The sequence below is a fragment of the Eptatretus burgeri genome, chromosome 10 (genome assembly GCF_056783735.1).
Source record: "Eptatretus burgeri isolate ZD-2024b chromosome 10, Ebu_testis_v1, whole genome shotgun sequence".
NCBI classification, from domain to species: domain Eukaryota; kingdom Metazoa; phylum Chordata; class Myxini; order Myxiniformes; family Myxinidae; genus Eptatretus; species Eptatretus burgeri.
The window spans coordinates 56,010,559-56,034,149 of NC_140970.1; the positions used below are offsets into that span (position 1 = coordinate 56,010,559).

At 40.9% G+C, this 23,591-nt stretch overlaps 1 protein-coding gene across 2 annotated transcripts in view; it reads left to right on the plus strand.

Annotated features, from left to right (window-relative positions):
• FCHSD2 (FCH and double SH3 domains 2) overlaps positions 1 to 23,591 on the plus strand; it is a 183,968-nt gene that overhangs the window by 86,739 nt on the left and 73,638 nt on the right. For both annotated transcript variants that reach the window (XM_085898474.1, XM_085898475.1), the window contains 6 exons: positions 7,231 to 7,367; positions 12,916 to 12,979; positions 13,211 to 13,339; positions 13,691 to 13,813; positions 13,951 to 14,046; positions 21,845 to 21,973. In XM_085898474.1, the coding sequence (XP_085754600.1) occupies positions 7,231 to 7,367; positions 12,916 to 12,979; positions 13,211 to 13,339; positions 13,691 to 13,813; positions 13,951 to 14,046; positions 21,845 to 21,973 (678 nt within the window). The remainder of the gene's footprint in view (positions 1 to 7,230; positions 7,368 to 12,915; positions 12,980 to 13,210; positions 13,340 to 13,690; positions 13,814 to 13,950; positions 14,047 to 21,844; positions 21,974 to 23,591) is intronic.

Sequence of the window (23,591 nt, forward strand, 5' to 3'; positions counted from 1 at the left end):
AGACAGAGACCTGGAGAGGCCTACAAGCCACAGTGTCTCGCACCCACTGTGAAATTTGGTGGAGGATCGGTGATGATATGGGGGTGCTTCAGCAAGGCTGGAATCAGGCAGATTTGTCTTTGTGAAGGACTCATTAATCAAGCCATTACAAGGTTGTCCTGGAAGAACACTTGCTTCCTTCTGCTCTGACAATGTTCCCCAACTCTGAGGATTGGTTTTTCCAGCAGGACAATGCTCCATGCCACACAGCCAGGTCAATCAAGGTGTGGATGGAGGACCATCAGATCAAGACCCTGTCATGGCCAGCCCAATCTCCAGACCTGAACCCCATTGAAAACATCTGGAATGTGATCAAAAGGAAGATGGATGGTCACAAGCCATCAAACAAAGCTGAGCTGCTTGAATTTTTGCGCCAGGAGTGTCATAAAGTCACCCAACTGAAATGTGAAAGACTGGTGGATAGCATGCCATGGCGCATGAAAGATATATATATATATATATATATATATATATATATATATATATATATATATATATATATATATATATACATACATATACATATATATATATATACAGGGTGTCCCAAAAAAATGTACTCACATTTTGGCTCCTCATAACTCATTGAATTTTTTATTTTTTTTCAAATCAAATTGACCCTAATAATGGCAGCACGACTCGGTTTTGAAGAAAGAAAATTTATCATAAAGTGTTACTGGAAGCACGAAAACATCATGGAAGTGCAAAGATAATTTAGAAGACATTTTCACAAAGATCCACCAACGCGACGTACCATTGCTCGCATCTGATATAAGTTTGAAACAGACGGAACTGTGCATGACGTCTATAGGGAGTGTTCAGAAAGACCACAGTCATCAACCACCCCCGCAAAGGAAAATCAATTGCTGGAAACCCTCCACCGATCCCCACGGAAATTTGTATGACAAATGGCTCTTGAGACAGGAATCCCAAAATCAATCAATTAAAGAGTGAGTACATTTTTTTGGGACACCCTGTATATGTTTATATATGTATGTCGATGTGTATGTGTATATATGTTTATATATATGTGAATATATATATATATATATATATATATATATATATATATGTATTATGTATATATATATATATATATATATATATATATATATATTTATATATTTTTATAAATATATATATATATATATATATATATATATATATATATATATATATATATATATATATGTATTATGTATATATATATATATATATGTATTATGTATATATATATATGTATTATGTATATATATATATATGTATTATGTATATATATACTATCCCTGTGTCGTAAGAGGCGACCAGGGTTGCGTCAGGAAGGGCATCCGGCGTAAAACATGTGCCAAATCACAATGCGGATCATACGGATGATCCGCTGTGGCGACCCCGAACGGGAGCAGCCGAAAGAAGAAGAAGAAGAAGAGTATTATGTATATATATATACATATATATATATATATATATATATATATATATATATATTATGTATATATATATATATATATATATATATATATATATATATATATATATCTATATATATATATATATCTTGACCATCATCAGCATCATCAGCAGCAGGTTGACCATCATCTCAAGGAGATGGGGATGGGCCTGGCATCTGCCTGGGGGATGGCCAGACGGAGGCCCCTGGAGTACCGGCGGAAAGTGGACGCAGCGACGCGCTGTTCTGGCACATGCTCCCATACCTGACCTATATATAAATATATATGTATACATGTATGTATTGTTCCTCCTTTTGTTTCACATTTCAATCGAAAAGAAGTGGTTATGAGGAGATATGATGGAGATTTTTAAGATAATGAAAGGTATGGACATAATGAGTGCAGAAGAATTATTCAGCAGAGTCGACAGTGATTGGACCAGGTCCATTGCCTGAGAGTAAAGAGGAGAGTTAATACAGTTGTCAGGGGGGGCCTTTTGCTCAGAGAGTAGTTAATGCTTGGAATGGTTTCCCTGGAAAGGTAGTAGCAGCAGAAACAATAGATAAGTTTGAATTGGAATTGGATAGGTACCTGGAAGTTATTGAGATATAGCGGTATTGGGATGTTGGCAGGACTTTTCGGTATATTGAGCATTGATGGGTGATTGTGTGCATGTGTTCAGAGTGTTTGTGGGGGTTCTCATCAAGGGGTGTTGTGTGGTTGATTTGTGTTTTTTTTTTACCCAAACCCATGCCCCCTCCCCTGATAAGAATGGCAAAAAAACCCCACAAAAAATCACGTAATTAAAAAAAAAACATTTTGCATTTCTTGTTTTCAGCTTGTGTTGATAAATTAGTGTGGTGTTGATGTGGTGCAGGCATGATGGGCTGATTGGCCTCCACCTGCGTCTGATTTCATTGTGATTTCCACCTCGCCCTTTACCCTTTTTTATTGCACACATTCTGCCAGAAACCCTTTCTCTGTTACCCTCCTCAAGTTTGAACTCAATGCTTACTTTCATAATTTCACACCTTGATTTTCTCACCTGTGGAACTAACTGTCTTCCTGAGCCCATGCATTGTTTTGAGCTCTTCCCTGCAGGATTTCAGGTCTGCTCCCCACTGTCTACTCATGGTCTCTACCATTCCCACTACTGAGCTTTACTTCGCTCAGTTTTGGTCACCTGGCAAAATATCTTGTGAAAATAGGTGTACCTTTCGATGTCCATCGGCAAAGCTCTCTTCACGCACCTTCTGAACCCAGCTCCTCCAGGACGCACACAGTCTTCCAGTTATCTAATTCTTGTTAAACTCCAAAAATCCAGGTTTTCTGCACTTTTTGTTTCCTTTTCTCCTGTTTATAGTCCGAGCGTCTTCCGGAGATATCAATCGCATTCTTCCCTGTAGGACTTTAAACAGTTGGTGCACTACCATCTGTGTCATCCCCGATCCATACCCACAATCTCCCCCCTCCTATATTGACCCTCTTATTGTAGGTTTCTGTGTATCCCTCCTCCATTTCCTCTCTTTCTCTTTCTCTTTCTCTCTCTCTCTCTCTCTCTCTCTTTCTCTTTCTCTTTCTCTTTCTCTTTCTCTTTCTCTTTCTCTTTCTCTCTCTCTCTCTCTCTCTCTCTCTCTCTCTCTCTCTCTCGTTGTATCCAACCAGGTCCCTGTAGCTCCATTGTTGTCCTGTCACCTTTCTCGCTCTTCCATGAACCTAGATTTTGTGTCATAAAGGGGAGTTGCAACCCTTTCAACTCCCCCCATCTGGTTTCACCTCATGTACCATATTTATGTGCTCAGTCTCCAGTGGCTGTGACTGAAATGGCAAGGCATACAAAGCAAATGTACAATTCCTGCAAAGTGGTAAAACCTGTTCTCATTCCAGAGTTTGAATTACATTTTGCGATGATCATAATGTTTCGGTTGAGGCAATGTGCACTTCCCTGCTTTAGGGCATTGACTACGAGTGTGCAAAATTATCATTCCTCATTTTGTGACGTTCAGAAATTTTTATTTAGGCTTGTGAGACGACATGAACATGGGCATGTTGTGGTTGTTGTCAGCGTCGTTACCCCCCCTCCCCAACTTGAATAATGCTTCATGTAATTCACCACATCGTATGCAGACAATGCATTGGTACTTCAGCTAGTGAGTGGGACTTGCATAGATGGACTGATTATGCAATGTGGTGGCCCATAATCCACAATAGCCCACAATGATTATTTTAAGTGACTCAAGATTATTATCTCTGAAATTTGGATGATGTAGGTATTACCAGTTTCTGCTCTATGTACTTCCTCATCGTGTGATATTTTGTGGCAAAAAGGCTTTGGTTCAATTCCCCTGATTTTTCTTGTTTTATTTTATTGTGACTTTTTTTAAATCTCGTTTTGTGGTCTTGTACATGAGATTAGTCATTGCAGAAAAAGCTGTGCTTCTGGATGGAGTTTTGCCCTTGCAGGAATGTCACACACCCAGCTTCAATAGGCATTAAAATATTAAATATTTAGTCATAGTTGTAACCACCCATTACTTTCAGTTCTCTGTGTTTCTTTCCTGCTTGCTTCCAGATTATCAACAATTTCCTGCCCTCTGCAGTTCCTTTCATGCCATTTCCTGTCTTGACTCAAACACCTACATTGTGTGACTTTGCTCGAGATTATATCTTTCACTTTGAGAGAGGTATTCATAAATGTCAAGTCCATTTACTTAGCATGCAAACTCATTTTCATGGTCAAGTTATATCACACGTGGCACGTCAAATCTGGTTTGGCCTGTTTAGTGTTCCCCTTATATTATGTTGGAACACAGGTTCAAATTCCATCCACTGTATGTATTTGTATGCAGTATTGTCGACTAATATCTGTGTACTGATGTCTACTAATGTCTCTGTCCTGCATGTGATGTTTACAAACTCCACTGTGAATATGAGATCGATGTCAAAAAAAAAACATACCTTGTAGTAATTCTGGGTTACCTTCCGTTGAGGGATGCCCTTCTTTGAACAAGTCTTTTGCCTTGTGTGTACTGGCTGTATAGAAGGAAGAACTTTATAAATACATTCTGAGCAATACACCAACACGCATGCTACTCCACTGCCCTCTGCTGCTTACAGAATGTCTTCAAATTATATCGAGTAAAATTTGGCCTGTATTGTTGTGGGATGGGTGCTGGATCCTCGACCAACTTTAAAGAATTTTTGTTATAAGGGCAAAGGCATTATGAAATGATGTACAAACTTGTGTAGATAATGCTCATATAAACCTGTGCTTTTAACCTGTGCTCAATATATGATGCTAAGTTATATAGTCCCATCGGCTCTACTCTTCAGAACAGGTTCCAAGAATAAAGGTGGCATTTTGTGCATTATTCAATGCTCGTATGGCTGTGATACTGCACAGGTAAGAAAGATGTTCCGTTAAACTTGATAAGGCTGAACTCAACATGGCGATAAATATGGGGGTAGGAGAATTTATTTTTCTGCCTGCCCGGGTTACCCCCCTCCTGCACAGTGGTCCTGTGAGAGACAGACAGACAGACAGACATATAGACAGAAGAGGGGGAAATACTCTCTCACTCTCTCTCAAGAGGTTTTCTTGTTTCAGGACTCGGTGAAGGTTTTGTCAGTGTTTCCTCCTCTTTTTCTTCTTCTTCTTCTTCTTCTTCTCAGTAGCCAGACAATTTGTGTCTCTCAGCCTTTGCTTGAGGTGAAGTTCAATAATAATAATAATAATAAAAAAAAGATTGACATGATTAAATTTCAGGTTATTGTACCAAATCAAATGGAAGACAGACACACAGACAGACACAGACAGACAGAGACAGACAGAGAGATAGTGTGAGATTTGTCAGGATTGAAAGACATATTCCGAATATTTGACCAGTTTGTGATTTTGTTTTTCAAGGTCTGAAGAGAGGGAACAGGCTTCAGCTTGCCTGTCTGAATGATGTGGGATCTCACAGCAGATGGTGGAGTTGTCAGCACATAGATGAACAAGATTTTTCCAGAAGATCGGAGAGATCATTGATGAAGATTAGGAATAGGACTGGGCCAAGAACACTGCTTTTGGGGACTCCATCCTTAACAGATATAAGATTAAAGGATTCTCTTGAGAGTCACACGTTGGCTACGAGAGTGGAATAAGTCAGTAAGCCATGTGTGGAATTGGCCTTGGATGCCATAGGCAGAGAGTTTTTGGAGAGCAAGGCGGGATGACAGACTGTATTAAAAGCTTGACATATGTACAGAATCGGCTCTGATGTCATGTCTGACATTGAGGGCCTCTGTCCATTGTTGCAAGAGGAGGAGCAGCATGTCCAAGGTGGAGTGACCAGGTCTGAATCCGAATTGATCTGAGAAGAGGTCATTGGGAAAAAGGAAGGATTTCCAAGCAGATGGACAATGACGTATTTAGCAAGTAGTAGCGTGAAAAGAGCAGAAAAACGATGTGCAAGAGCAGCAGAGCAGGTTTTTGAAAATGTTTTCGTGAACTATTTTATAATGTTTGAAATGCTTTTAAAGGAAAAACAAAGAAATGTTTATATTCAATGAAGATTCAGTTTGGAGACTCAGCTTCATTGAGGTTGAAACGGCAGCTGTAGATTCAACCCACATCTGGAAAAATCCCTGAACTGGGGGGCAGGGGTTGGGGGGAGAGGTCTTTCTATCCTGCTTTTCTTTATTGTTCTTTTTTTACTGTCCTTAATTTTATTTATTTGTTTTTCCTAATCCTGATGGAGTACTGCTCCAGATGGAGTACTGCTCTGCCCTCTGGGCTGGTGCTCCTGCCTCACACCTAGCTTGGCTTCACACTGTGCAAAACAAGGCTTTTCGGCTCATTGGTATCTTCCACGATGAAGTTGAGCCTTTGGGTCTCTCACTCTCTCACCACAGGAACTTCGGTGGTCTTTCTCTCTCCCATCTCCTCTCCAGACTTACTCCTTCCTGCTCTATCTGTGCTCTGTACCCCCTATATTTCTGCAGGGCTCTCAACGTCCGCCAGCAACCCCCTTCTGATAAAAATGCTGAAATCAACAATTGCTGCTCACCTTCACTCTTTCATTCTTCTTTTTTCCCCACCTCTGGAACAAACTCCCACACTCTCTTCAATCCCACTCTTCACTCCATGAATTGAAAACAGCTGTTCACAACAATCTCAAATCTTCCCCCATCCAATAACATGATCTTTTCTACCCTCATTAATCCACCCCAAACCCACCTCCTTCAAATTCCATGCTTTCCTTCCTGAAAGTCCCTGTCGTGTAAAGACCTGAAAGTCCCTGTAGTGTCCATCTTGTTTACCCTGTTTACCCCATCCCATCCCTCTCCCTTCCACAGATCTCCTAATGTCTCTGTTTCCTACTGTTTTGTGCTTCCCTCTCCCACCCCTCTTTTCTCCTGCTCCCTTTGTTACATGCAGTGTGTGTTAGCTCTTATGCAAGCCCAGACAATGTAAACAAAAAAAATCCTTTACTGCTATTTATGATATAGGAGCACTTAGAATTTTATTATCAGTTATGCTACATTTTTTTTTCCCATGGCCTCAAATAGCTTTGGACTTGCATTGGTTCTTTATATCCTGTTTTGTTTTCCCAGTAAATAACTTTAAGAGCTGTTAGATACTGGCAGCTGTACAGTTTCATGACCACCTGACCCATGGCACACTGACCTTTTGGGTGGTAATCTCTGAGTTTGGCTCAGAAAGTGTTCTTTAACTTTTTTCTGTTTTATCTGTTTTCAGTGTTCTGATCAGCTGCAAGAAGCACAGGCTGACCTTGCTACCACTGTAAAGGAGCTTCACAAGACAAGGAGCAAGTACCAGGACTTTGGCCGTGCTGCTTTACAGGCACGTGAGCGTGCAAGTGAAGCCGAGACAAGGTGATGTCATTTCATTACTCACTGACTGCTTTCTACACCATTCAAAAGTCTCATTTATTTTCAATCTTTCCACTTATTCTTTTTTCTTTTTTCTTTTTTTGTCTTCCCTCCCTCAGAAGGGGAGATTTATTGTTTCTTTCTTCCTTTTTTTGTTTCTCTTTCTTTCTTTCTTTCTTTCTTCTTTTTTTTTCTTCTTTCCAACAATTATAACCACACACCATTCCTTCATTTCTGAGCCAATCTTCAAATTTTCAATTGAGGTACCTTTGGAGCAAGGTACCAAGTTACACCCAGACCCCTTTTTAATTTCTTCGATTGGTCTGTGTCACATGGACCAATCGGTCAATCTTGGGTCAATCTTGAAACGCTAAAAATCACATCGAGTCGTGAGAAATGAAATTTTGCCAAAAGGGTGCTTAAAAATAACCTCGATATGGATACAATGAAACATTTTGAATTGGAGTCGTTTTGGGGATTACACGGTGGTCAACGGTCAAAATCTGTCACCATATTAATATTTTTGGCTTGCCAAGAATGTATATTTCAACCAATTGAGTCAAGACCTGGCACAAAACAAATACCTTGCTGCAGCTCCGACAAACAAATGCAAGTGTGCATTATATTTTGCAATGTTCAATAACCTTGATTATGTGGCCACCTTTTTATTGTGTCTACTCTCAAAAATACCATTTCTATTGACTAACGTTTTGTAATCCATAATAGCATTGATTATGTGGCCATCCATCTTATGTGCTTGCCTGGTGTGAGCTTAATGGTTAGGGTGGCGGTCTTGGGATCCTCGGGTCCTGAGTTCAAATCTCGTTCAGCTGTTGAATTAATACCAGGTGAGGTTAACTCAGCCTGTCATCCTTCCGAGGTCGGTAAAATGAGTGCCAGCATGCTGGTATACTGTGTCGGAGTGGCGACCCATCCAGGATTGTGCCCAATAGCCAAGGCGACTGCTTAAGCAGCACGAACGCTCTGCACAGAGTATGGTCCCAATCTCTTCTCTCCTCTTGGTAAGATGAATGAGCCATTCGAGTATCCTTCGGCGGAGAGGCGACCCATCCAGGATTGTGCCCAATAGCCCAGGAGACTGCTTTGGCAGCACCGACATTGTTCAGAGTATAGTACCAATGGATGAATGGATGGATGATTATATACCTGTGATCATTCCAATTGCACTGGGCCATGGACTAACACCCAGGCCGAAGGCCTGAGGCCTGCCAATCTGTGCTGCTTCATGCAGTGGCGGCACGTGATTTAATTGGGATTGAGTCAGGCCAGCTGTCCAGCCAATGGGTGTACAGTAATGGGGTGGAGTCAGGGCAGTTAAAGACTGACCCATGCATCATATATGATATTTTCTCAGTCGAAAAAGGGCATAACTGAAAAATTGATGAAACACCCTGAAACTCGAACTTGTTCTGTAACTCATAATATAGCCGTGTACCAAGTTTCAGTTGAATATGTTAAAAGGTATAGGAAAAAGTTGTAAAAACCACAGGTGGGATGGATGGACGGATGGAGAGCAAACCTATAGTCCCCTCCGGTGAAACTGGTAGGGGACTAATCATGGTCCCAGTACTTATCCCTGAGGTATCCTACTACTTACAACTTTCCATTCACAACCACCCTTTGCTTCCTATCGCTAAGCCCGTTTCCAATCCAATTAGCTACCCGACCAGTCACACCACACCTTAGCTAATAACCCCCTCTTGCACCTTATCAAATGCCTTCCAAAAGTCTAGATCCACAACATCCACTGCACTTCCCTTATCCACCCAATCAGAAACTGCTTCATAGAACTTTTGGGTTTGGCCACTGGTTATCATTCGTTGCTGCAGACAATGTCCTTCAACATATGGAATTGTCATTCCTTGTTGCAGACTGGGCTTTGCATCAATAACCATGCCATCTGACAGGACTCTGTTAACTCCTCCTTCTGGGACATGATTCTCCGAAGTTGAGCAAAAAACCAGTTTCCTTACTATTTGTGGTGTTTGTTGATAATATTGTTGCGGGGATGGCCACAGGAGCTAACGGTAGTAAGGTAGAATAGATATTTCATTAATAAATGTAGAGCATAAGTGTTTTGTTTCTGTATGAAGTGGTAGGTCACGTGTCAAAGCGTGTATTCACAGAAATCCAAAGTCCTCCAGCCATTATGTATGTTTTTAAGCTCCTACCATTCCTGCACCTTAAAATCCTTGAAATTATTTCCCATTTTTGATGTCTAAATGTGTTCTTTTAAAAAGGTAAACAGCTACTGTGCGCATGCAACACATTCTCCCTCCCCCAAAGGAGGTGGGAAGATCATGAAGTGAAGGAGGGGTGGGGGCATGGCACCTCGGCAACCATGTCAGAGGCAGTGGACCATGTCTGAGGATTCGCATCCTCGAGAAGGCCAGGGTGCAGCCAATCAGTGCTCCCGGCTGGACACTGCCACGCAGTTCTCCGAGCACAGCTTTTACAGCTTCTTGGACCGAGTCAATAGAGTCCGTGAGTCAAACAAGTGACTGGGGTGGAGCGAGTTGGTGGGTTGACACCAATCAAAATTGAAGTGGCAGTATTGAGAGGGCGATCTTGGACCAGAGTGAGGCATGGAGTTCGGACCAGCTCAGTGTCTCTGGAACAGCACGAAGGAGAATGTGGTATGATCCGACAAAAATCCAGCAGGAGTCAGGACCAGGAAATGATGTGTCTCCTCTGCACCAACCCCGCCTCCTCCCCCCCCCAACCATCAACAACAATCACCACCCATGGGCCTATCACATGGACAGGTTTCTTTTCTGTCTTGTCCTCCTCTTTATGTCTCCTGTTTCTGAGTGTGAGGGCCATAACTTATTTGATAAGCCAACGGGATTATTTATGGGCACAGTGATATCATCTGGAATTCTCCATTTATTGTAGTGTTGCTTTTCTGTTCTCCCTTCCCCATATTTAATAAACCCTGTTTCTTCATTATTGGAGTGTTAGTTTGGTGTGCGGTACCTAATTGGTACAAATAACCGCAGCATGAGTAAATGCACTGGCATTGTAAATTGGCACAAAAAACCCTTATTAGGAGGGTACAAACGCGGTGGTTCGTCAAGGGTCTTGGCTTGGCCCCAATCCTTTTGAACTGATGAACTCCTCATAGACGACAGGCTCGTTGGAGTTATTGTGCATCGGAAACCGAAGCAAAGATCTTTTGGGCTTACCTGGTGGATGATGTTGCAGTCCCAAGGACTACCCATAGCTAAATTGGTGGCCATTCAAGTGGAAGATTTGACCGTGTCCACCCACATCACTTACAGTATTACGTTGTGGGCAATTTTATAAGCAGAAATACATATCTCATGTCAAAATTCGAAGGAAGCAAGTTTGTTTTTTTAGCTCGTCGACGACGTTGTCGAGATGAGCTCTCAGAACAATAACAATGTCCTTCTGTCAATCAGGCAGTCAGTGGGTCCATTGGCATTTTTTTTTTCTGACTCCTCTGAGGTGGTTCCACAAATCGTTTTAAAACTCAGCATGATGATTCATCAAAGCACAACTCGTCAATGCATGGAGCCCTTTTTTTAAAAAAAAATTATATCCAGGTGGTGAGATCATTAACTAATTTACTCAAATGTAATCTATTTTTGTATTGTCCATCACATATCATGAGATTCTGTCATCTTGCGAGATTCCATCCTCTCACGAGATTGTGAATTTGATGAAAAACGATGTTCGTCGTGAATTAAACTTAAACCTCTTCATTTAATTTTATCTTGATCAAAATTTAACTTGGCCTCTTAATGAAATTTTAACCTCTTAATGTCATTAATACCCTCTTGCTTTGAAGATTGGGAAACAAAAGGGGAGGGCGGAGGGGGCAGAGTTGCGGTTGGGGGGGGGATGGGGGGGTCAGGGAGTGAAAATGTCCTTTCAGTCATCTTTTTTTGTCCCTTTTAGTCCTTTTAAAATCCTTTTGACACTTTACACAATTTAGACCCCTTAAGACCCTAAGAGACCCTTTAAGACCCTACATATCCTTTTGACCCTTATATCCCAACTGCGATTAGAATGTCTCCTTTGGACCTTTCGACCCCATCGACCCTTTGGAGTTTCGACTATTATACTTCTTAATATCATTAAGACCCTTTTAGACACTTTGGACCCCTTCAACACTTTAGACCCTCTAGACCTGTTCGACTGCTGACGCCTTGACCCTTTCGACTTTAGAGTTTAGACATTTAGACCCAATAAACTTCTTAGAACTTTTAAGACCCCTTTTCGACATTTTCAGACCGTTTGGACATTTACACGCTTTAAAGCCCTTAGACTTGTAGACCCTTTATTCCTTACACCATTTGGACCACTTTAGTCCTTTTAAGTCCTTTTATGACATGTTTAGTCATTTTATGACCCTTTCAACATTTTATACTCATTTAGACACTTACACCATTTAGACCTCTTCGACCCTTTAGACCACTTAGACTCGAAGACTCTTTACACCCCTTTCGGGTCGAAATAGTTTCAAGGTTCTTTCACCGGACAAAAATGAATGGGAGGTTTTTCATCAATTCAGGACCCACTCATCTATCCCACATAGTTTTCACAACGCAAATACAATCATGTTATCAGGCCTTTCAGCCCCCATGGGCCCCTAATTTTCCATCGAATTAAACTGAAAATCAACTTTATCACCGAATGCACTCAAACTACGACCGCCCTCTATTGGGAGATGAGCGTCTGTCCCGCTTATGATGATTCATTTTTAATTATATGGACCTAAAGCCAGCTCTCCTGTCTGCTGGCACTTGTGAATGGTAAAGGTAAAGATAGGTTGCATTATGGGGTACCTTATTGGTTCCACACAATAACAAGATAAAACTTTTCTTGGGGCCTAGGACAATGATATTGAAATTGTACAGTGTATCAGATGCCAGTGGCACAAAAATGATGGGCCAAGTGGCCTTTTTGTGCATTGTTTACAAGGTTAATAAATGAGTATTATAATTAGGCCATACAACTTAGAGAGCAAAGAAATTGGGAAATATTGGTGTACTTTTATTTGAGTTGCAAGAACATTACTGTAAAACAATGGACATATCAACACATTGCATGGAATTTGAACTTCTGGTCACAGCTTCATGACAAATTTACATTTTTCTGCCCTGACTACTTGGAAGAGGAAATGAGAACTGCCAGGTGGGAATGGCCTCAGAAATGTCATGATGACTTATCAGGTCAAGTGGCAGATGAGACAAAACCCTAGTGACTATAGTTGATGAGATAGACCTCTGAAGTCTGGCGGTGCATTGTCATTTCATGCACTTTTGTGATCGTTTTTCTTTCCCTATTTATTCCTGGAATGTAAACAGCTCATTGCTGGAAGTCGATTTTCCTTTCCAGCTTATGTGTCATAAAACGTGGTATGAAATATAATGTTTTTATTGATGTTTGCAAGTAAGTACTGTTTGGCACAATTGGACGAGATCACTGCCAGCCAACTTGATTGATTAGTATGTCGCTTTTTAAGGGAGAGATTCTAATGGCTGTGTTTTTTTTTCCCCACCAGAAACTCCAAAAGGAGTAGTGGGTTGTTCCAGTTCAAGGGCAGCCTGCAAAAGGCTAACGCCAAGGTTTGTGGAGCCACCCGCACCACCTCAAACTACACAGACACAGCCAGTGAACCAGTTCTGAAACTACACACAGTACTGTATATACAAAAGCTGCACACAAACTGCATGGCCATGTGGCCTCCCACGAATCATTTGCGTGTCTCCACATGATGATTTTGATTCCTTCTGTGACCTGTTTTATTTGTTTTCTTCACTCCACCGTTGCTGTAACACGTGCCTGCTTCCATCAAGCTTTCGGCCCGTCTTGTTGAGTGCAATGCACGTGTGCGGCAAGCTCGTAACGACTACATTTTATGCCTGGCTGCAGCCAATGCCCACCAGGAGCATTACTACGATGTCAGCATGCCTATGATAATGCAGGTAAGTTTCTTTGTCATGCTACATTTCCCTGCTCTTTACACAATACGGACGTGTTTCTTGAAATACAGTTTCTTTCTCCACTGACCATTAAATAGATAGTTGGAGAATGAATCGTCTGTACAGTCTGTCTGAAAAGGAAAGAAGGGAAGCATAAGCTTGTTAAAAATATAATTTATTTCATTTCCTCTCTATTTATTCTGCCATTATAGCTTCCTGATCATCTGCACCCTTCCCTATTCCACACTTTCTGAAATCTATTTTTATTACCTTTTTATTGTCCTTTCTGCATTTTATAACAGTCCCTCTGCTTCGGCCTGTCTTATATACATACCTTTTGCCCCTTTCCCCAAGACTCTGGATGGAGATGTTTATGAGAGGTTTTCCGAATACTTCAAAGTTTTTGCACAAACGGAGCTCGAGGCCTGTTGTCACATACAAGAAACCTTCAAAATTCTTCTCCCTGCTGCAGATAAGGTGATTTATGGAAGGACTGATCCACCATGTGGTCGACAACATAACTGGCTAGCCCAGTTACATGTTTATAACAACTTGTGGTTTCTTCTGGTCTTATCAGTTACCTCTATATTACTTTGTTTTTTTTGTTTTCTCAGGTGTCAAGGGAGAATAGTCACCAGATATTCCTTCGAGACACCCCCTGTATCACTCAGGTCAAACCCTTCATCTTCCAGCCAGCAGATTCAGACCCGGTAAGGTTTAAGCCAACTTATCTTCATTTGACTCCATAATAGAATGGTTCTTTAAAATCTTTATCATCAGCCATTAATTTAGACTGCCATAACTTACCAGCAAGCGAGCTGCTTAGCTACCCACAAAAGCATTTTGCAAGCAAATCAATTAGATATTTGCACATGGTTGTGCTGTCACTTCATTCATCATTCTTGAGTGATACTATTGCATAGCACTGTGGTGAGGATGCTGAATTGGTCTTCCAGAAGTTGTTGGTGCAATTTCATCTGAAGGCATCAGAAATAATGATTTTAATTCTAGATTCCAATGAGGACATTCAAGCTTAGTTTCAGGATAAATACCGTGCCACAAAAACATTCGCAGTAAAAAGCCAGCAAGCTGAATAATGACCTTCATGGAGGGGTTACATCTGCCTTGCCTTGTTGGTGTGTCTCCATGTGGCGTGTACATACTTCATGGTTGACTTAAGGCTTATGTTATGGAAGAGTGAGCTGACAGAGAGTAAGTATAAAGGCTACGGATTAACAGTGGGGGAATGAGGCCACAGTTAGACCCAATACACAAGTTAATGAATGAAAAGGAATAGAGGAGATATAGGGAGAGAGGAGAGGAGGGGAAGAAACACAGTAAAGTACAAGAAAGGGAGTGGGATGAGGTAATGCTCATGAAGTTAGCAACTATTGCAGGCAGTGATGTCGGATGATATGAAATGGTGGTGCTCCACTTGCTTTTGAAACTCTGCAGGGATGAGTGCATTGAAGCGTCTCTGGAGGTAGTTCCACCAATAGGAGAAAAGAGGAACAAATGGGTGGAGGTGGGTGGAAAGCCTGGATTTTTTGAGTTTAACTGTGAAGTGGTTAACGGAATAATGCATGCATCCTGGAAGAGCGAAGGAGGGTTGGAGGGCTGAAAGAGCAGATGGCAGATGAAAAGGTCACAGGAAAAGCAGCAAAAAGGAGCAGTGGTAGAAAGAAAAAAAGGCCCATGAGGAGAAGCGGTAAAAAGGAGAAGTGGTAAAAAGATAAAAAGGCCACAAACCTGTTTGTGATGTGCGAGCAATAGGCCTTGTGCTTTGGCTTCATCGTGGGAGATGCCAATAATGTTGAGACCTTTGATTGAGGTAATGGCTGATTGTGAGGTCCAGACATTCAAGAGACTGAACCCCTTCCAGTGGTTGATCCTGGTAAAAGATATGTGGGTTCATTTGATGATCCTTCCTGAGCAACAGGATGACACTGATACTTGCCAGCATTGAGGGACATGTTTGATTTATAAAACCAGTATCGAATCAATTCCAGATCAGCAGTGACAGCTTCTCTCTGCCTGTGAGTTGGATGATGTACTGTGTGACACAATGTCTAGTTCTCTGCAAAAATCAAGAGAGGCGTTTTCCAGAGTATTGGAGGAAGTCAGACAACTGGTATGAAGGTGGCCTTGTATGCCGTAGGCTGCGAGCTTGGTAAGCAGAGCATGAGGGTAGTGTGTCGAATGTGCAAGGCAACTATTCTGACCACTTTCCCACTAAATGCGAACACACATCACCCGATCCCAGTCGATGAGATTCGCGAACATGAAATTGCTGTTGTGTTATTTCTTGTAAAAACGGATTGATGTGAATCTTGACAATCATGGTAAATTGTTAAGCTTTGATCTGTACTAAACGGTGCTTCGGTTGTCTGAAGCCAACTGGCTTGCAGCTTGAGGTTGGTTATGTGACAACTACAGTTTACATTTTCAACATTGTTACACATTTCTTTTTCAATTTTGCTGATCTGCCACATCTTTTACAGTGTAGAAACCGTGTTTAAATTCACCACTTCCTTTGAAGCCCGTGCCCTTACCGAGGGTCATCCAAAAAGTTCTGTCATCCCAGACCATCGACGATCTTTATTCATGTCGCAATATTTCACATTTCTCCATCCTTTTCAATTTACTGTACTTCGTCTTGCAGTAAACAACCTTTTGATCCTAACACAGGCCACGTTCCCAAGCCCGTGCTCTTAGTGCTAGTAGAAACGGTTCGTGCCATTAGATCCCATTAAGTTTTTTTTTATTGCTGAAACAAATTAGATTGTATGAGAAACTGGATATTTGCCAGACATATCGGTAAGTAATGATACAGTAGATATATAATGGATCATATATTTCCAAGGTTACAAGTGGAGTGATATAACTTTTTGGATGAGCTTCTTTAAGGAGACCCTTTCGGCCCCTAAGTTGTCACTCACGGTGCGACTGAGGAGTGGGATCACAACCACAATGATCATGCCAGAGCAGCACCTGCATTTACCAGCTTCAACAAATTTTGGTGAAACCTATTTTAAAACTGAAACTCAATTGTTTTGATTTTGAAATTCACATTCTAATTACCCTCACTGAAGGAGAGGGTATTGCATTTGGGTCCGTTTGTTTGTCTGTCTGTACGTATGTTTTTCCGCACAGATCTTTTGTGTGTTTCTCCGCAACCGCTTTTCCGATTGAGACAAAATTTTCACCATTGGTCGACTACTCATTGTGGAATGTTTTAATGGTAATTATGACGTCATAGGTCATGTGGTGTGGCAGCCATATTGGAAAAACAGGAAAAATTTGGACCTCTATCTCTGAAAACACACCAAGGAAAAAATTGAGACTTGGCACACAGCAGGTACTCCTTATGGTAAATGAATGAGTTTTTTTTATGACGTCATAGATATCCTCGTTATGATGTTATAATTGCATATGTAGAACGCCACATCCGATCATTATGAAAATTTTTGAGGATCATCTCGGGATAAAATGGTCCACAGAAAAAACATTTATGATGTCATCGGTCATGTGATTCGGCAGCCAGATTGATTTTAAAAAAAACCTTCAAAAAATCCTCTTCTCTGAAGTGGCTGAACAGATCGGGGTGAAACTTTACATGTCTGACCACCTATCCATGAGGAACAAAAGGTCCACACATATGATGTCATTGGTAACATGGTTGGGCAGCCATATTGGATTTACCCTAAAACCTATTAAAAAAATCTTCTTCTCCAGAACAGCTGGACAAATTGAGGGGAAACTTCACACAAATGTTCCCCAGGCCATGGGTGTACAATGTTGTTAAGGAATAATTGATAGGTCACATGGATTGGCAGCCATATTGGATTGAAGAAAAATATTAAATAATGTTTTCTCTGGAACCGCTTAATCAATTAAATTAAACCACATTTATAATCTGGTCGTGATGGGTAATACATGTCTTAAATTTCCGCTTGATCGGATACATGGTCTGGCAACCAGAATTATTTAATTTTTTGATGTGGGTTTTTTTGTTTGTTTTTTTTGTTTGTTTGTTTGTTTGTTTGAATAAAGCTCACTTGGCTGTGCCTGGATGGGTTTGAGGGTAGAGGAATAGCAGCTAAAATGCGAATCCTATCCAGGTTTCTCCTGATTATCTTTTATTATCTTGCCAAAACGAAGTTTTTGCAAGATATGTTAGTCAGCTTGTATGTTGTCAGTCAGTCAGTCAGTCAGCTTTTTGTTTGTTTGTCTGTAATCATGTATAAAAAATTCTGCAGAGCACAGTTATCATTGGAAATTTTTGTAACTTCGCATATCAGAGGCCTATAGAGGTCCCTTTCAGTGCACAAAATTTTGAAGGTCAAAGGTCAAGGTCACTTTGTCGCAAATCAGGGGAGTCGACGAAACCCTTATTTTTTAAGTAATTTTGATCGGATCGTCTTAAAACTTCATGGGAAAATAGTTCATGGACTGGCGCTCAGCTGATTAATTTTTGGTGGCGATTGGCCTGGAACTTCATATGTTTTTTTTGTTTTTTTTTGGTCTGTAATCACATATAAATCACTCTGCAGAGCACAGTTATCATTGGAAATTTTTGTAACTTCGCATATCAGAGGCCTATAGAGGTCCCTTTCAGCGCATAAAATTTTGAAGGTCAAGGTCACTTTGTCGCAAATAAGGGGAGCCGACGAAATCCTTATTTTTTGAGTAATTTTGATCGGATCGTCTTCAAACTTCATGGGAATATAGTTCATGGTCTGGCGCTAAGCTGATTAATTTTTGGAGGTGATTGGCCTTGACCTTCATGGTTAGCGCCTGAGGTCAAACATATTTGACCCCAAGGTCAAATTTTCAAGTTTTAGGAACCATATCGTGTAGTACCTCAAATTGAACACCTCGATGAGTGCTTTCTAGATATGTCAAGCTTGAGACGTTATGACGTCATTTGGTGACGTTATGAGGCAAACGCATATTTTTCATGGTTACTCTGTAGAACGATTCTCATCAGAATCTCTCGTAGACAGATATTCCTCAAGGAGTCGCTCCTGGTGCATAGCAGCTCTGTTCACCTCAGCGTGACCTTAAAGAAATCACACGTGGTCACCTTTTGGCAAGATACGGGTCACCCTGCGGGTGACATTGGTTTATTTTTATTTTTTTATTTTTTGGGTTCCTTCTGATTACTCCAATGCAGGACTGTACCTATTTGGTTTTCTATACCTATTAAATAATGAATAATCTATATATTACTAAAACTCTCATCTTGTATGTGTACAGTGTCCCAAAAGTCACCTGGGGATTTAGAAGAAATTAAATAACATTTCTGTTTTTTTTATAATTTATGATTATTTTTATACCAAAAGAAAATTTACAAAATGGAGATACATTTGCTTTATTTATGAAAAATGATGCAGCTTAGATGTCCTCCATTTTCGGCTTCACAGAGACGGGCTCTTTCGACAGCATTTTCCATAACAGCGGGCAATAACTCTGGCTGCAGGCCTCAAATTTCTGTCCAGATGTTGTCCTTGAGCTGCTGCATTGTATGAGGCTTATTGATGTCTACACGCTCCTTTAGGTAACCCCAAATAAAATAATCAGGAGGTGTCAAATCAGGAGAACGTGATGGCCAAGAAATTTCTGAATTTCGCGAAATTATTCGGTGTCCATTCTCTTTGGGTGAGAATAATTGATCGATGAAATTTAAAATAAAACTCCACGATTTTGGTTATTTGTTCAGTTGTGAATTTTTCCTTGGGGAATTTCCAAATGTTAATCTAAATTCTGAAAAGAAAAGAAAAACAAATTATTAAAAAACAGAAATGTTATTTAATTTCTAAATCCCCAGGTGACTTTCGGGACACCCTGCATATATACACCACCGGTCAAAAGTTTTAGAACACCTCCATTTTTCAGTTTTTACTGAAATTTAAGCAGGTCAAGTCCAGTGAATAACCTGAAAATGGTACAAAGCTAAGCGGTAAACTGCCAGAGGTTAAAAAAAACAAGTTTAGGTTACCAAAAAATGAAAAATAATGTAAATTTCAGAGTTGTTAAAAAAGGCCCTTTTCAGGGAACAAGTAATGGGTGAGCAACGGCAGCTGGTCTGCAGCAATGGAAGTAAATTAAGCCTTAAAATTTGATGCAAACAATTCCTACAGGTGTCCCAATTTTTGTTGATTAGTTACAAACACTGTCTGTATAAAAGCAGTGTTGGAACAGACTGTGTTGCTACAAACTCTGAAGCATTATTTGGACAATATTGCACTGCAGGAAGTAGTATATTGCTATCATAATGGTGAGAAAAATATAATTAACAAAGGAAGACAGACCATTATAACCCTTAAAAGTGAAGGTCTTTCCTTGAGAGAAATTGCAGAGCAAGCCAAGGTGTCAGTGAGTGCAGTTTCCTTCACCATCAAAAGGCACTTGGAAACTGGAGGAAACTCTGACAGGAAGAGGTCTGGCAGACCCAAAGCCACAACACAATCAGAAGGCAAGTTTCTTAGAGTCAACAGCTTGTATAATAGGCGGCTCACAGGACAGCAGCTTCAAGCACAGCTTAACACTGGTCGAAGTAAGGAAGTCTCAGTTTCAACTGTGAAGAGAAGACTTCAAGCTGCACCTTTGACAGGTCGAGTGGCAGTAAGAAAGCCATTACTAAGATGGCAAAATAAGAAAAAGAGGCTTGCCTGGTCCATGAAGCACTGCCAGTGGACTACTGAAAACGGGAATGTCTTATGGACTGATGATTCAAAATTTGAAATCTTCAGTTCATCACGCAGGATTTTTGTATGCCATTGAGTGGGCGAAAGGATGGTTCCTCAGTGTGTGACACCAACTGTTAAACATGGAGGAGGAAGCATGATGATCTGGGGGCTCTTTTGCTGGATCCAGAGTCGGCGACTTGCACAGAGTGACTGGCACCCTGAACCAAAAGGGCTACCACACCATTTTGCAACGCCATGCAATACCCTCTGGTCTACGCCTAGTTGGTCAGGGGTTCATCCTACAGCAAGATAATGACCCAAAACAAACCTCCAGGCTATGACAGAACTACCTGAGAAGAAAAGAACAAGACAGTCGGCTTCAAATCATGGAATGGCCAGCACAGTCTCCAGACTTAAACCCCATCGATCTGGTTTGGGATAAACTGGACAGAAGGGTGAAAGCAAAGCAACCTACAAGTGCAACACATTTGTGGGAACTTCTGCAACAGTGTTGGGAAGAACTTTCCGAACAATATTTGATTTCCATTGTCGAAAGAATGCCACGAGTATGTTCGGCTGTTATATCTGCAAAAGGTGTCTACTTTGATGAGTCAAATAAAATTTAGATTAAATTTTGTTCAACAAAACAATTTCATGATTTCTTTTTTTTCTGCTATTGTTTATTTGTTCTATGCTCTATCTATCTATGCTTTATTTGTTTATGTTCTATGCTATGTTTATTTGTTCTATTCAGAGTACACTGAAACATTAAACTGCTTAAATTTCAGTAAAAACTGGAAAAATGGGGGTGTTCTAAAACATTTGACTGGTCGTGTATGTATGTATGTTCCCGCAATACAGCCAAAACGGTACACAATAGCGCAAAACTTTTAGGGCCACCTTACTCACCATTCGACTGTGGTGTGCATTATCAAGTTTCATTCAAATCGGGCAACGAAAAAAATTATTAAAAATTCAACTCTCGATTCAGTCAAGCGCTCTTCGGGATTATTTGATCAATGCAAGCAACCTCAGCGGTATAGTTCGCTGGAGCTATCTTTTTTATTTTTTTTGAATTTTTTTTTTCATCAACCGCTGTTACAACGGGAACCCAATGGGTTCACGGGTCGTCTAGTAATAAATAAACGTCATGGGTCAGGGTTATGTGTCCGATCAAAGCGGGGTTAATGCGGGATGTCTTGATGCCCGGTCATCACTGCCAGCAGTTATAAAGTGGCAGTTGTAATTATGTCTCTTATTCATTATGTAACACACCAGTACACAAACACCACACAAAATATACCACGCAAAAGCAGTCCTGGCAAGGGTCTGCAATCTCTGATTGCTCTTTTTCTTGTTTATGTATGTGATGTACCTTTTTTGGTTCATGGTTTCTGTCGACATCAATATCCATATTGAGTCCGATAAATTCACCCTTGCAATTTTTGTCTTTTCTTATCACTATCATTTCAGTTGGTACATGCCAGCGCCTTTTTGTCTTTTCTTCTTTCCTCCATGGATTTTAACAGAGTTGCACACTCATTGCTTGCGTGTGACTGTTGTATACTTGTGTGTGAATATGCCAAACCATCTATCTATGGTGTTTGTCTTTTCTAACTTTGGTTTTTCATTGTATAAACTGTTTTACATTCCTTGAACAAAAGACCTTGTATTCGATGAGAGAAATGAGGGACTTTTGTTATGGCTTGCTCCAGGCAACGATTGAGAAAACTGCTGCTGCTGATGATAATGACGATGCTTTCACGCAATGATTTTTAACCAGAAATATTTGTTTCTATTGCTGTTGGCAAAACAGGTCAGTAAACTGGAAGGGCCAGAAGAGGGAATAGAGGGACTCGAGGGGGAGAACTGCCTGGAAAAGGAAGCTCGCAAATGGGCTACCAGGATCGCACGCAGCCACAAGCAGTTGGTCCACAGTCAGTTGGTATGTATGGCTACTTTTTCACTCCAACTGCAGTTCTTGTAATGTTTGTGTGCAGAAATCATCTGCCGATGACATCTTGCTTGATTGATAACTTTCGGCATCATCAAGTTCCATCTCTTTTGTACAGAAGCGTGTTACCTATCCATCAGAAAACTGAGATGCCAGCCAAGGAGAGTATTTATATCTCAACATTGTGATTAAGTCCATTCAAGACAATAAGTGCGTGTGTGTGTGTGTGTGTGTGTGTGTGTGTGTGTGTGTGTGTGTGTGTGTGTGTGTGTGTGTGTGTGTGTGTGTGTGTGTGTGTGTGTGTGTGTGTGTGTGTGTGTGTGTGTGTGTGTGTGGTGCATGCACTCATGACACTCACCTTTAATTTCCACATTCATGTCATGGTTTGAACTTGGTTGACAAGTCAGAAACCTTCCTCAACTTTGGACCATCTCATCTGTTTCATTATCCAACCCGACTATCAACTGTAATCTTGGTGCTTCACAGGGCATGGCGTTGAATAAATCAGTGTGCCATCCTTTTTATGGGATGTTAAGCTGGCTGTAGCATCTGCTAGGATTTTCCGTTTGATATGCTTTTATAAAGTAGGTCATTGTGTGCTAGGAACAGGTGTCAAATTCCTTTCCAAAAGTTTCTACATGCCTGGCCATCTAGTTTGTGAAAATTTAAGCTGATCCTGCATGCTCCCCCAGCCGCTGACCTCAACTAATGAGACATAATGTAAGTATAAGATGGTATTGATGATGACAGGTGTGAATTCAACTGTGGGTTATGTGAGCTGTGACCTGTTTGTGCTGAAAACTTCATGGAAAACTTTTTATGGAGCGGGTAAACAAACATGACCAGAGGCTCGAGAGATTTGCCAATGACGAGTGAAATAAAAAATAAATGCATGAAAACAACTTCAACTTTATTCGCGAGTTTTTCCAATCAAGAAATGGATGAACAATAACAATCTAATGTTGAATGAATACAAGATGGAGTTCATTATTTTTGCATCTGTGTCACAGAGAGGAAAGGTAGTGGTGCATCAGATCAGATCCAGGTGATCTCTGATCTGATGCACCACTACCTCAATATTGACATTGACATCAAATCTCAAACTGCATCAGAACCTCTGTTTACCATCCGTGAGATATTCACAAGATGAGGAAGTACAGTAAGTCCTCGCTTTTCGCAAGGGTTGCGTTCCTGGAAAACCTTATGATAAGCGAAACTGTGTTAAACAAAACATATTTTCCCATAGAAACCAATGTGTTAAAGGGGGCATGTGTTTTTGGCTCGAAATCTTTTGGACATAAACACAAATAAACAAAACACACTCCTCGAGTAGTGGCAACTTACCCCGAGGCTGGAGGAACGGAGTTGATTGCGGTGGACAAGTCACACTTGCGGAGTGGCAGAATCGTCCCCCTCTTCACTTGACACTGTGCTGTCACTTTCTTCACCAGTGGGAACGGTCTCTTGACAGCTGGTTGAAGGAGCATCCTGGATGGTGGATGGAGTTGGTGCTGCATCTTTTGGCTTGAAAAATGCATGGAGAGTGGGCTGGATGGCTTTCTTTTTCTTTGCTGCATAAAGTTCCTTGTAGCAACAAAGGGCATCATTA